Below are 13,939 nucleotides of genomic sequence, written 5' to 3'. Positions count from 1 at the left end.
TTCTTCTTAATGAACCACTTCACTGCTGCTTCCCCCCCCCCCCCCCCCCCCCTTTGTGCTTAGGATAATTGTTCTGTTGAAAAGAGAATCCTCCTCCCAGTCTCAGGTCTATGGCAGATTGAACAGGTTTTCCTCCAGGATCTGCCAGTATTTTGCATCATCTTTTCTTTAATCTTCGCAAGCAGGAGCATAGTCAGAAGGCAAATTTAGGGTGGGCCTGAGCCAAAAAACTTAGCTCTTCTCTACCCTCCTTGGCCCCCTCCAGTTTACTTCCCCCCAATCAAACCAAAAAACGTACCTGAGCTGGTGGAGATCCGCAAGCCCCGCCAACTGCTGGACCTACAGGATGTTGTGTTCTTTCTGCCAGGAGATCTTCTGCTGGCAAGGCTTGCAGATCCCTGCCAGCCACTGCTACAGAGCACTGATTTCGGGTGGGCCCAGCCCACCCGCGGCTACACCACTGTTCGCAAGTATTGTTGTCTCCACTACTGCAAAGCATCTCCACAATATAATGTTGCTACACCATACTTTACTGTAGGGATGGGTTTGCAGGGTGATGTGCTGTATTTATGTTACACACATTGCTTAGTAAGAACATGACTTGGGAGAAGATTTCTTTTTTGGTTAATGAGACAAAAATGTTTCTTAGAAAATGCTGTGTGACTCATAATATGAATTCTTCAGCAGCAGGCTCCTAATTGCAACCCCTCTCCCTTTCCCCCAACCATATAAGTTGTTTCTGGTATAAGTCAACTTTTTCTTCAGTCTCAGCCAGATATCAGGTCTCACAGTGACCTTCCTCAACTGTTTCTTTTACCCACAGCTACTAACTCTGGACAGACAGGCTGATCAAGGCAATGTTTAGTGATGCTAAATTGTTTCTACTTTACAATTATGAATTTTACAGAGCCCCAAGGAATATTCAGACACCCTGAAATTTTCTTATAGCCTTCCCACATCTATATGTTTGAATAATTTTACCCCAGAGTTCTTTTGTCAGCTCCATGTACAGCATGTTTAAACCTTAGCTTCAAATGCACATCATGCGATAGAAACAACTCTGTTCTCCATCCAGGAATACTTGCATAAGCTAAACTACAATGAGTGGATAAATAAGATTTATTTAACATACCATGGATCTTAAGACAATGTGTGGTGCTAATGTATATGACTAGACATATACAATCATTACTTTTTTGTTTTATTCTTAATTGCTTTTAAAATATTTCTATAATTGTTCTTTCATGTTTAAAGTATAGAGAACGTTGTGTACAGCACTGAAACTTCTATTTAATACATTCTGAAATGTATAAGATAGCATAATATGAGATTTATATAAATGTGTGAAGACTAACAAGGCACTATATATTCTTTCAACTTCCAATCATGATACATAATGAATGTTGCAAGGTATACGTCATATTCCAATATTATTACCTGCCAGCAACATTGGGATTGGCATTTCTCGACAGCAGCAATTCTACACACTTCACAATCTTCTCCTCTGATGATCGAGCATTGCATGCTGCCATCAGTACAGTATATTTATCTATATCAAAAAGCAGAATTGAAGAAAAAAATCTGGTTACCCAATCAGCATACAGTCAAGTTCATATGACTTAACTGTAACAAAATTTAAATTAGTATTTTAAGTTTACCATTGCAAATTACACAACTATAAAGCAGAATATTTTACAGCAGACATCTGTGGGTAACATTAAATATAATGAAATTCTTGTAGCTGTCCAGAGGTACCTGTGAATTTTATGTGGAAACCTGCAATTTTCTTTTAACACTCAATATTGTACTTAAAAAACAAACAACAACCCCCCCCCCCCCCCCCCCCCCCCCACACACACACACACCTGAAATGAGTTACCACTGGGCATTTCTATACACAAAGGGCCTATTCTATTCAAGGATTTATATTTCACCTGATTTCACAATGGATTCAAGGTGAAGTGCAATCAAGAAAATCTTCTATAGAAAGACCAAACAATAGTGAAACATAAGTAAAATAAAAATTGATTCAATTATTAACACAGACAGAAAACAGATAAGCTCTGATGCATTACAAAAGAGAAAATATGAATCTGTTTAATATAAATAGGATTATCATTCCACATTTTTTGCACCATGGAAGGAAATTTTAAGCGTACTTTATCATGTGATATTGTAATCTTAGGGTTGTCTGAGAACAGGAATCTTCACAATTACATAAAAAATTCATTGTCTGAACAAGACCAATTAAGCTTAAACTATTAAAAGATTTAAAAATCAGTGTAGCAATTTTAAATTTAATGTGAACAACAGGCAAGGTAAACTTTTCAATAACTTTTCATATTTACCCACCCCAACGATTATCTAAAACAAATATTTTAAAGCACTTGTAATTTTTGATGTAGTTTAGTCAAAATGTCAGTATAAAGGGAATTACAGTAGTCTGAGGTAATAAAATAGCTTAGGCTACAATTATAAAATTACTGGAGCTCAGAAATAACTTCATAGAATGTAGCTAACATAATGACATAACTTAAAAATGTTTTCCTGACCAAATCATTAATCTGTGCCTCAAATGACGTTTTGGATCTAGTATGATACACAAAACTTATTTCCAATGCGGAGAATCTCACCCAAGGGCAGGGGTTAGCTTGCCACCATTAGGTTGATCATGTTCCCCAAACCAAACTATTTTAGTTTTTTTACTTACTAACTTTCAGAAAGTTATTATAGGTCCAATTGCCCACCAACTGTATACTATGTTTTAAAGCTTGAATAGTTTCATCATAATCCTCAAACACTGGGTTTAAGATAATAAATATCAGCATGTGAGAACAAATATTCCCAAATTATCCAACATCTTTCCTATTTCAGTTATAAATTTGCAGATCTCAAATCAAGAGGAACTCTTGGAATTGTCAAGAGGGTTCTTTTGGAATTAGGACTATTAAAAAAAAAAAAAAACTGTCTTTGCAATCCTGTTTCCTCTTTTCCTTCCAACTCAAACAGGACCAGCACTGGATTCTGGCTTTAAGAGCTTTTATTCACAGTTGATACTGCACTTAAAGTATAATAAACCATAACCACTTTAGAGATTTCCTCTCCAATTTTAGCAGACCCAACTCTACCACTCTTCCTAGTTTTATGACAGCAACAATGATAAAAATGCTCTTTCCAAACACCAGATATATATATTGCCTTTATCAATGACAAAGACTCCTTCCCCCAGCTCCACCTGGGGCTTTGAATACCTTCCCCAGACAAGGAGTGAAGCAAAAGACCTAACTTGGATTGAACCAGGGACTTTCCGACTAAGCCAGCCCAAATTGTACAGAATTCTAATTCATAATCATCATGAAGTTGGAGGAGACAGGAGAAAAGAACATTCCTGAACCAATGTTTAACGAAATCACAGAGAATAAGCATTTCTGCACCCTAACCCTTTTGCTACACATATTTGCTATTGGAACCCCCCCCCCCCCCCCCCCCCATATTTTTAAAGATCAATTATAAAATGGACAAATTAAAACACTGCATGGGGAGAGAGTAAATTTTCAATAGGGCACCTAACTTCAAAAGTACATGTATAATTTTCAGACTGCACAAGACATTTTTATACACAAGATATGTATTTACACTGCATCTGAAAAATGGCTTCTTATGCAGTTAGAATTAAACACACTTAAGCAGTACTGAACAATACTTCTTAAATGAGTATGAATAATTCTAACTGGCGTAAATTACTGTACGTGAATCAGAAAAGTGCCTATGCTCACACATTTTTAAAGAAACATATGAACTTAATTTCCAACCACACTTTCAAAACACCACCCTCTTATTGCAGTTATAAGCATGCCCACACTTAAGTAAATGAAAATCCACTTATGCAAATTCAACCAATCTAAAAGTCTCTGAAATTTATTTGCATGAGGACAGCAAATGAAGATTATACAGTACTCTCAGCATGGAGAAAGGTTATGTAACTGAATTACATAATGAAGAGAATAGTCATTTTTATAAGTCAAATTCATATATCTAACCAATTAAGGCATTAATCAATTTGGATTTGTGCTACTGAAAGCTTCCTGTAAATATAGCTCTTATTTCTTTGGGTGGTCCTCGGAATGATGTATTTCAGAAGACAGAAACTAGCTGACCAGTGCAAGTTTTAGGATTATCCAGTTATCCACTTGGATCTAGTCAATTAGTTTTAAGCCAGTGCTGCTCAAACCTTTGTGGCCGCAACCCCAGATTCATGACCACAGCAACGCCTGCAACCCTGCTAAGGTGCATCAGAATGGTGAATCTATGTAGTATCCATCCAGGTCATGACCCCAAACGTAGCATGTGCAACTATATTTGAGGTTCTGACCAATGTTCCCTCTAAGCTGTGGAGACAGTATTCCACTTACATGCCTGCCAGTGGGGGGGGGGGGGGGGGGCTGTTTCAGTACCACATTTTCAACAGCAAGGGATAGGCAAGCTCTGCAGGATTCCAGGGAACCTGTCTGTCCCTAGTGATTGAAAACACAATCTTTAAGCCCTTCCCCCCCCCCCCCCCCCCCCCCCCCCCCCCCCAAGCACTGTAGTTGGAGGACTCCTGCACAGCTTAGAGGGAACACTGGTTGTGACACACTTTGCTATCTTAGCCACTCAGCTGCTAGCTAACACCAGCCTCTTAGTTATTGCATATTGTCATTACAGCACCCTTGACTAAACTGCATTTTAGAATACCTTTCAGAGGTGACAGCGCTGTATGGTACTACAAAAACATGCAGGTTGAAAAACGTTCCCAACTTTGAATTGGCAGTAGTATGGCAAAACCTGAAGACCCACTGCTTGGGACATGATGGTCCTTAGAAATACTTTTTTTTTTTTTTTTAAACAGAGTAGTTTCTGGGTTCCCAATTCCATTGCCTCCTGAAAAAATAACGTAGCACTGTGGTGACAGTGGAGAGGATATGAAGCACTGCTACCTTATCTTTTGAGCAGATCTATATCCTCCCTGAGCTTACCTACAAAAATAATCTCCTCATTACAATGTATAAAGCCTTTCTGGCATATTCTGTGAGAAGCCAGATGCACAGAAAATGACAATTTATTAACAGTCACATAATATACCGCCTAAACATGTGAACACAAGCTGGTTACTTACTAATTAAAATTAAAAAGAAAGGAACACCAGCATTCAAATAGGACAGGACAGTAAAACAGATTGAAGAACAGAATAGAGAAGTAAAGTAAAACAAACTAAAAAGTATAAAATAAAAGAATAAAATAGGGCACACTGACCACTGGCACAACAGTAGAGGGCCCCTCTCCCCTAGCTTCCATCTAGTTTAATCACTTTTGATAGGTGGTTAAGGGCCCATGACCCTTAGTGCCCTGGGGCCCAGACCACTGTCAGTCCATCCTTGGTAAAGACTGACCCAAGTCAAATGGCCCAAAACCCAAGGCCAACCTCAGCCCAATGTTTGGAACAAAAAAAAAAGTTTTTAATCCTGATCTAAATTTCAAAAAGAACGCTGAACATAATGCTACAGGCAGATCATTCCAAAAAGCAGGAGCAGTACAAAAGGCTGATAGATGCATTGCAAACTGGGAAGAGAGCACCGAGGGAATAGACAGCCATGATTCATATGCAGAATGAAGGGATTCTGCAGGAATACAGGGCAGAGTCAAAGATAGATATGCAGGGGCTATTGAATAAAGAACTTTGTGCACTAACAATGCTGCATACCAACCAAAGGAACAGTGGCATGCAGGCAACTGGTGCAGCTGCGCCACACAACCAAGCCAACCACAGTAAACATACTACAGTGCTAGCTGTTGCAACTGTGTCACTAGTGATGTAGATGCATCATACTGTTGGATCATATAATCATCTGCTGGAAGTGTGTCATACAGATTGGCGGTATAGCTCTGATACACTACTGAACTATACAGTCAGCTACTACCGCTGAATATTAAGGAGTGAGGAATCTATGCTCCACAAACGGCTGCCTCAGGTGTGTCATACAGGTGGATACCTGAGGTGCACCACACAGCTGGCTGCTACAGATGTACCATGTAGCTGGATGCTACAGCTGTGCCACACAAGTTGGCGGTTACAGAGTTGCCACACAGGTGGCTAGTGCACATGTGCCATATAGTCATCTGCTGCAGTTGTGCAACCCCGGTGGTTGCCGTAACTGTGCAATACAGTTGGTCTAAAGTAGCTTTGCAACTTACCTGGCCGTTACAGCTGACCTGCTGGCTGGTGCAGACAAGTAACACCACCGGTGCTGTACAAGTACAAAACAGCTGGGTATTGCAGAAATGCAATCCTTTTAGCTGGTTCAGTTACGTAACACAGATGCTTGCTGTAAGTATGCAATACAGGTAGCTCTTGCAGCTGTGGAAGTGTGTCAAGGGACTATGTTGTGCAACACAGTTGGCTTCCCTGACCCGAAACAGAGCTGAATGGCAAAATTGTGAGGCTAGCTGAATTCTGAAGGTACATAATAGGACCACCTTCAGCAGCCAAGAATAAGTCCAAGACCAAGAATAACTTGCCAACACAGCTGACTTGTTCTGCTCTGACAACTAAATCATCACTTCTTGAGCTAAAATATAATTATCTTGACCAGCTCGAAGCATTGCCAAATAATCCACTTGAAATACAGCCGAAATTAGCAGAATAATCACAATCAAAGCAGCTAGCATGTATCACAGTCGAAGTGTTCAGGCGAGAAACATATCCAACCGAGCCTGGTTGAAATACAACTGAATTTTATTCAAATGTACGTAAGTACTGACATACTGGGAAAGACCATTGGTCCATCGAGCCCAGCATCCTGTTTCCAACCGTGGCCAATACAGGTCACAAATACCCGGCAAGATCCCAAATATGTACAAAATATTTTATACTGCTTATCCCAGAAATAGTGGATTTTCCCCAAGTTCATTTAATAACGGTCTACGGACTTTTCCTTTAGGAAGCCGTCCAAACCTTTTTTAAACTCCGCTAAGCTAACCGCCTTTACCACATTCTCTGGCAACGAATTCCAGAGCTTAATTACACGTTGAGTGAAGAAAAAATTTCTCCGATTTGTTTTAAATTTACTACATTGTAGCTTCATCGCATGCCCCCTAATCCTAGTATTTTTGGAAAGCGTGTACGCTTCACATCTACCCGTTCAACTCCACTCATTATTTAATAGACCTCTATCATATCTCCCCTCAGCGGCCTTTTCTCCAAACTGAAAAGCCCTAGCTGCTTTAGCCTTTCCTCATAGGGAAGTCGTCCCATCCCCTTTATCATTTTCGTCACCCTTCTCTGCACCTTTTCAAATTCCACTATATCTTTTTTGAGATGCGATGACCAGAATTGAACACAATATTCGAGGTGCGGTCGCACCATGAAGCGATACAAAGGCATTATAACATCCTTATTTTTGTTTCCCATTTCTTTCCTAATAATACCTAGCATTCTATTTGCTTTCTTAGCCGCAGCAGCACACTACTACTATTTTGCATTTCTATAGCGCTACAAGGCATACGCAGATGGCTTCAACGTATCACCAACGACGACACCTAGATCCCTTTCTTGGTCCGTGATAGTAAGCTCTTTGAGCAGGGACTGTCTTTTGTGTATGGTGTACAGCTCTGCGTATGCCTTGTAGCGCTATAGAAATGATAACTAGTAGTAGTAATGACTCCTAACACGGAACCTTGCATGATGTAGCTATAATTCGGGTTCCTCTTTACCACGTGCATCACTTTGCACTTGCTTACATTAAACGTCATCTGCCATTTAGACGCCCAGTCTCCCAGTCTCGTATGGTCCTTCTGTAAGTTTTCACAATCCTCTCGCGAGTTAACGACTTTGAATAACTTTGTGTCAGCAAATTTACAGTACAGTAATTACCCTCTCAGTTGCCCCCCTAAGTTTTTTTTAACCGTTCTTCTTATTTTATCATAGTCTCCTTTTTTAAAGTTAATCTAGAAAAGGACTGTGAGCATTTGCTGCAGCTGACCCGCACCAAGAAGGCACCAGACGTGGTCTGCACCCTTAAATACTCCTTATACTCCTTTCTGTCCAAACATATCACATGCTCCATCTGCAGGCATCGATTGGCACATCTTGGAAGGATGAGTCTTTTTTCATCAATAAACAACTGCTTTAAGAATCAAGCTCTCCAGTCTTTGGTTTTCCGTGGTCAAACATCCCACTTTCTTCTATACCTGTATTCTCCCGTGGGGCGTTCGAGTTCTCCGCTTCTTGCGGATTATCTGGCAGTAGCTTCAGCAAAATAGTTATGTTTTTCCGGAAGATGGTTGGCTTTCAGCCTGAAAGTCACAGGTTTAAGGCTGGTTTGTGCATCATATTAGAAACTGTGGCCCTCAGCTCCTTTTCTATGGGGCATATTTTACTTTCCTCTCTCGTATTGCTTGCCTTGACAAGCAGTTCTTTCCATAGCTGGGACAGTTTACACTAGGCTACAGTGCCAAAGGTTAGCAGTGGTGGTTTCCCACAGCAGCTCTGCTCTTCTAGTTTTGCTGTCTGACTGATCAAACTATTGCATTCCAGCTCCAGCTTCCACTGTATCTGTGGCACTTCTAGCTAGCTGTTTGCTACAATGTCTATAAGGCTTTTATTGCACCTTTTCATTATATTGGACAGCTAGCTATATGCAGAGCTACTTCAATTTAGCCTGCACTTCAATTTTCCCTGCACTTCTCCCTTAGGAAGCATTTCTTTTCTTTCCTCTTTGGCCCCATCATCTGCGGTTTCTCTGTTTGGCCGTTCTGAGCCCTCATGTTCAGTTCCAGGCTTTGCCTGTCGGCATGGCTATGGCTCCATTCACAATTAGTGGTATCAAAAGACATTCATGCCAAAAGACCTATCCCATATTTTGCACTGGATCATGTATGCTACATTCACAGAGAAGCAGGAACCAAAATAATGTCTTTTCAAGGACCTTACAACTACCCACTTGGGAAAGACATTCAAAGTAAAGATATAAGGACTCAACAGGCACACTGGCTTGCTCAACGATAGGATATTGTGTTTTCAACTACAGTGTAGGGTTAAATGTAGTCAGTAATTTAACTTTCAACTGATTCAGACTCAGCACTGATGGAGTAGTGTGCAATAAATCTAATAAAACCTTAGCAGAATGCTTAAATCTTCGTTTTATCACTGTCAAATTCCCTTCCCATTTAACTTTTTGTACCTTTAACTGTTTATTTAGTCTTTGTACAGACCATATAAAAACTGTAAATACCTAATATTAAAAGTATGACATGTCATTTTTATAGCTCTGTTTACCCATCAATGCTATTAATGAACAGTACAGCCTGACCAAATATGACACCTAAGAGACCTGTGCCAAATGGAGATTGGAAAGACAGAACAACAACTCTTAAATCCACACAGGAAAAAAATGGACAACTTACATTTACCATGGCACTGAATGTTCTACAAAATCTACAAACGAGGGAGTACATAATACATGTATACTAACATACACAAACTGTACCCAAAAGTCAACAGTACAATTGCACTACCTCAATACAAGAAATATAAAGTTAACAGGTACTCCAGAAACTATTAAACATCCTAAAGGCTGAAATCCAAATCCAAAATAAAGATCCAGGTACACCAGATTTCAGAAAGTAAATAAATGTAATAGAGTGGAGGAGTAGCCTAGTGGTTACAACTGCAAGCTGGGAACCGGGCTGCACTCCTCGTGATATAGGGCAAGCCACAACCTGCCACTGTCTCAAGTATAAGCTTTGATCAAGAGTCTTCTGGGAGACAGAGAAATACCTACTGTACCTAAACTTAACCTGCATTTAGCTACCAAATGAAATAAAGGTCTGAGCTAAATACCCTCCCCCCCCTCCAAAAAAAAAAAAAAAAAAACATTACAAATTATGGAATCCTCTTTTCCATTAATTTACACACTTTATGAAAGCTCATGTGCCTGACCTTTTATACATCATAACATGCATAAGAAGTAGCAGCACCTACTGCCGAAGAAAATATCAACTAGTCAGATAAGAAAATAAGCTAAGCATGTGACAAAATGATGAGCACTGACAGACTTTCTGCTTCAAACACTCAGATCTGGAAGAGAAACATGATTCTATGGGCCATGTGGAAAATAAATGCACGAAAGTTGAACGTTCTGACAGAAGGTAACATTTGTTCTTATCTACTAAATTCATTTGAGTCCTCCTAGACCAAACCAGGTGAATGGGTTATGTGCCCTAACCAACAGATGGGAGGCAGTGACTACTAGCAATTCAATGAGGTCACCACAGTATAAAAAGTGTGGAATTCACCAGTATACTATTGACAAAGCAGATCTACAACATTTGAACAGTATTAATGAATTAATCGATGGGACAGCACTACTTTGAACTATCCTTCCTTGGGGTATGTTGCTATGATATAGCACCCCAGCAAGGATAACCACTATAATGGGACAATCTAATGCAACAGTACACAACAGCAACACAAAAATTCATTATGCATCAGTTCCATCAGTTTCACCAAGCCCCAGAAAGAGTCAGAGCAGGATAACCAATATCTAACCATGCCACTATATAACAAAAGAGGAAGATCCAACTGCATTCTTCCTAGGTGAGTCCTGGACCGGTCTAGCAGAACTCGAGGAAAGAAATTAGTAAGTAAGAACAAGTTTCACCTTCATTATCTTGCTAGATAAGTCCAGGTGAGTGGGACATACCAAAGCTCAAAGGATGCGCTGTGGAATCAATTCTTGGACTGATATTCTAACATCTTTTTTATCACTCTCACCCTTCTCCTTCAGTCGCTTGGTTTCATCTTTATAGATATTCAACTTTTTTGCTGGACTCTCCTTCCTCCTCCATTTCTGCTTTGCACTCTGCTAAGCTAGATGCATTTGCAGACTGGCTTACTGAGAATAAACAAACTTAATATTAGCAAGTCTGTACTCATGACCTTTTCGTCACAACCGGTTGTTCACTTCACTTCTCTATTAAAGAGCTCCCCTCCCTTTTAACTCTTCCATTTAAATCCTAGGCTTTACTCTGGACAGTAGCCTATCATTCCTGTTTCTTTACCCTTAGAAAGATATGTTCTATAGGGTCCTTCCGGACCTTCCAAATATTCAAATCCACAGACTACAATACAAAATACCACTATCAAACTTATTCATTGGATGGAAAAAATATGATCACTTTACTCCTCTCATCATTGAACACTGGCTTCCCATAGCTTATAGAATCCACTACAAGACTTTTGTCTTATGGCATCAAATACAGTCCTCTGGTCTTCCTTCATTTTTGTCCAGCCATCTTATTCCATACTCCCATTCGAGGGCTCTCTGTCACAACAGCACCTTCTTAGTAACATCCCCTCTTTTCACCGTGTTTACCTAGACACCAATAGGACCTCATGCTTCAATGTAGTTGCTCCTACACTCTAGAACTACCTTCCCCTACACCTCCTGCCCTGTATCTCAGACTCAAGCCATCACTGCAAAAATTTAAGTCCTTGTTAAAAACATACATTTTTTTATCAGGCTTTTGTGCCCAACACATAATTAGCACCACCAAACTAGCTTATTTACATCTCTATAACCGATTATGTTGGTTTCTCTTGAAGAATAAGAGCAGCACTGTTATTTGACTACCCTCCTCTTGTGGTATCCCCCTTCTACCTTTCTTTCCTTTTTTATGGATTGTAAGCTTTCCAGTCCCCTATTTCCTTCTGTAAGACCCCTGAATGTAGATCTGATTTTTACAGTCTACTCAGTTTTACACACCATCTAAATCACTTGCAAAATCCAAACAGGGGCGCAGATGTGCTCTAGCAAGTAAACTATTCCCAGCCCCAGCACTATAACATCTGGAGACAGGGCCTTCATTGTCACCAAGAGATCACAAGAATGAATCTACGGCCTTGCTTTCACACCAGACAACAAACCTCTTCCAATTATTTATTATTTGTTACATTTGTATCCCACATTTTCCCACCTATTTGCAGGCTCAATGTGGCTTACATAGTACCGTAAAGGTGTTCGCCAATTTCGGTATAAACAGTTGGCCTCTTAATGAAGTCTCTGCTGCCAAAAGCTTCAGGGGAGCATCTTCATGCTGGGTCTGTTGGATAACTTCATCCATATGTGAGGACACACCCTCCTGCTTGTCATTGGAGAATAGAGAAACAAGCCTTGACTACCTGAAGTGAAACAATAAGACTGTGACCTCTTCCACTGCAGGATGAACTTGGCAGCACTTCCAGTACCCAACTAGAGCCCTGCTGAGTGGGAGGGATAGCCCAAGACATCTAATAGTCTCCACCAATACAGCAGACCCAAGGCCCACAGGAGCAACCACAGAAACATGAAAAGAGGCCTACAGACTCAAGCCAACCAGTCTTAGCCCTTATTTTATTTATTTTTTTTTAAACCAGTCTTCCTAACTCTTACACTTCAAGGAGTTAACACGGACTTAACTGTGAGGCTCAGAGCTGCGTTAGAGCTATAACTGATCTAACGCAAATGTTCACAGCACATTGAAAGGGACCATCATAAATCCTGAACAAAACTCAAAGAAGCTGAATCTGAGCAGTGTTCTCAATCCAGTCCTCAGATTTGCACACTAAAGAGGCAGTGCATGTAAATTTCTCATATTTATTTGTGGATATCCTGAAAATCTGATGGCTGGGTGTGCCTCAAAGGCTAGGTTGAAAATCCCAGCTCGATGTACCAATGTTGCAAGTCTCCTAGCACTTGGGCTGCTGATAAAATCCCCACTGAGCAATAGAATGAAGGAGATCCAAATTAGCCTCCCTGGTCACATATTCTCCTTCCTGTGCCCTGCAGACTTCCTTACCAACTCAAAAGTACATCCACCATGATGCAAAGGCTGCTGGAAACTTCTAAGCTGTACCAAAAGGCAGAACCTAAACAGTATGACAACAAAGGTCTATCTGGAACACCACCCAAGAAGCACCAGAATTAGTGACCTGGAAAACCATCCTGGTAGGAGCCTGAGAAACCATAGCATGGTGGCCCTAGGGCTCTAGGGAGGAGGATCTCCAGATTTCCAAGACCATTCAAGCTCAGAACTCCATAAGGAAAGTCTCCCTACAACCCTGAAAAACCAATGGTTTGAGCCTACAGGGACAAATGCAAGTAGAATCCAACTACACTGAAACAAAGCCCAGCTGCACTAAGCAGATCCTAGATATCTACATCACCAAACCCAGGGAACTAGGTCACTGAGTGGCCTTAGAGAAAGGAAGATAGAACTAAAAGAGAGGAACTAAGAGGATCTCCAAAATGGGATGTCCAAAAGGAAGTTCCCATAGTTATACAGGAAACAATGAGAAAGTGGGCTGCCACATGTTCTAGAACAACTACTTCAGAGCCCCCTTATGATCTCAAAGCTGTGTGATTAAGGTCTACAACAAAGTCAGCTAAGCATCTTCTGAGGTGCTAAACATTTCTATCAAGCTGTACCTCAACAACCAATGAGATGATGATGCAAGAGGGGATCAAACTGATTCCAGGCACATGCAACAGAGGTGGCCACTGAAACTAAATGTCCACCAAAAGAGGGAATGTTTTAAAATTTTTTATTATTTCATAATTAAAACCACCAAAACAAAAAAACGAAGATACTTACCTGTAAGCAGGTTTTCTCAGAGGACAGCAAGCCATTCATTCTCACATGTGGGTGATGTCATCCACATCACCCAGTGTGGAGCATTAAAATGTTAAATATGCTTTTACGAACATGAGCCGCATCCCCCTTCCTGCCTGCGACAGCACAGGACCAGCAGCACAATACTATAGCACGGAATCAACTGCAGGGGGAGGTGGGAGGGTATGTAAGAATAAGTGCCTACTTCTCTGTATCCAGGAATTAGGTACCCTAATCCAGGAATACTCATCAA

At 40.5% G+C, this 13,939-nt stretch overlaps 1 protein-coding gene across 1 annotated transcript in view; it reads right to left on the bottom strand.

Moving 5' to 3' along the window:
* ASZ1 (ankyrin repeat, SAM and basic leucine zipper domain containing 1) overlaps positions 1 to 13,939 on the bottom strand; it is a 295,162-nt gene that overhangs the window by 216,332 nt on the left and 64,891 nt on the right. The window contains exon 5 of the mRNA XM_030217097.1: positions 1,438 to 1,549. Within this exon, the coding sequence (XP_030072957.1) occupies positions 1,438 to 1,549 (112 nt within the window). The remainder of the gene's footprint in view (positions 1 to 1,437; positions 1,550 to 13,939) is intronic.

Source organism: Microcaecilia unicolor, chromosome 10, assembly GCF_901765095.1.
Source record: "Microcaecilia unicolor chromosome 10, aMicUni1.1, whole genome shotgun sequence".
NCBI lineage: Eukaryota > Metazoa > Chordata > Amphibia > Gymnophiona > Siphonopidae > Microcaecilia > Microcaecilia unicolor.
The sequence above is the reverse complement of the archived record's forward strand: the minus strand, read 5'-3'. Positions and strand labels throughout refer to the sequence as shown.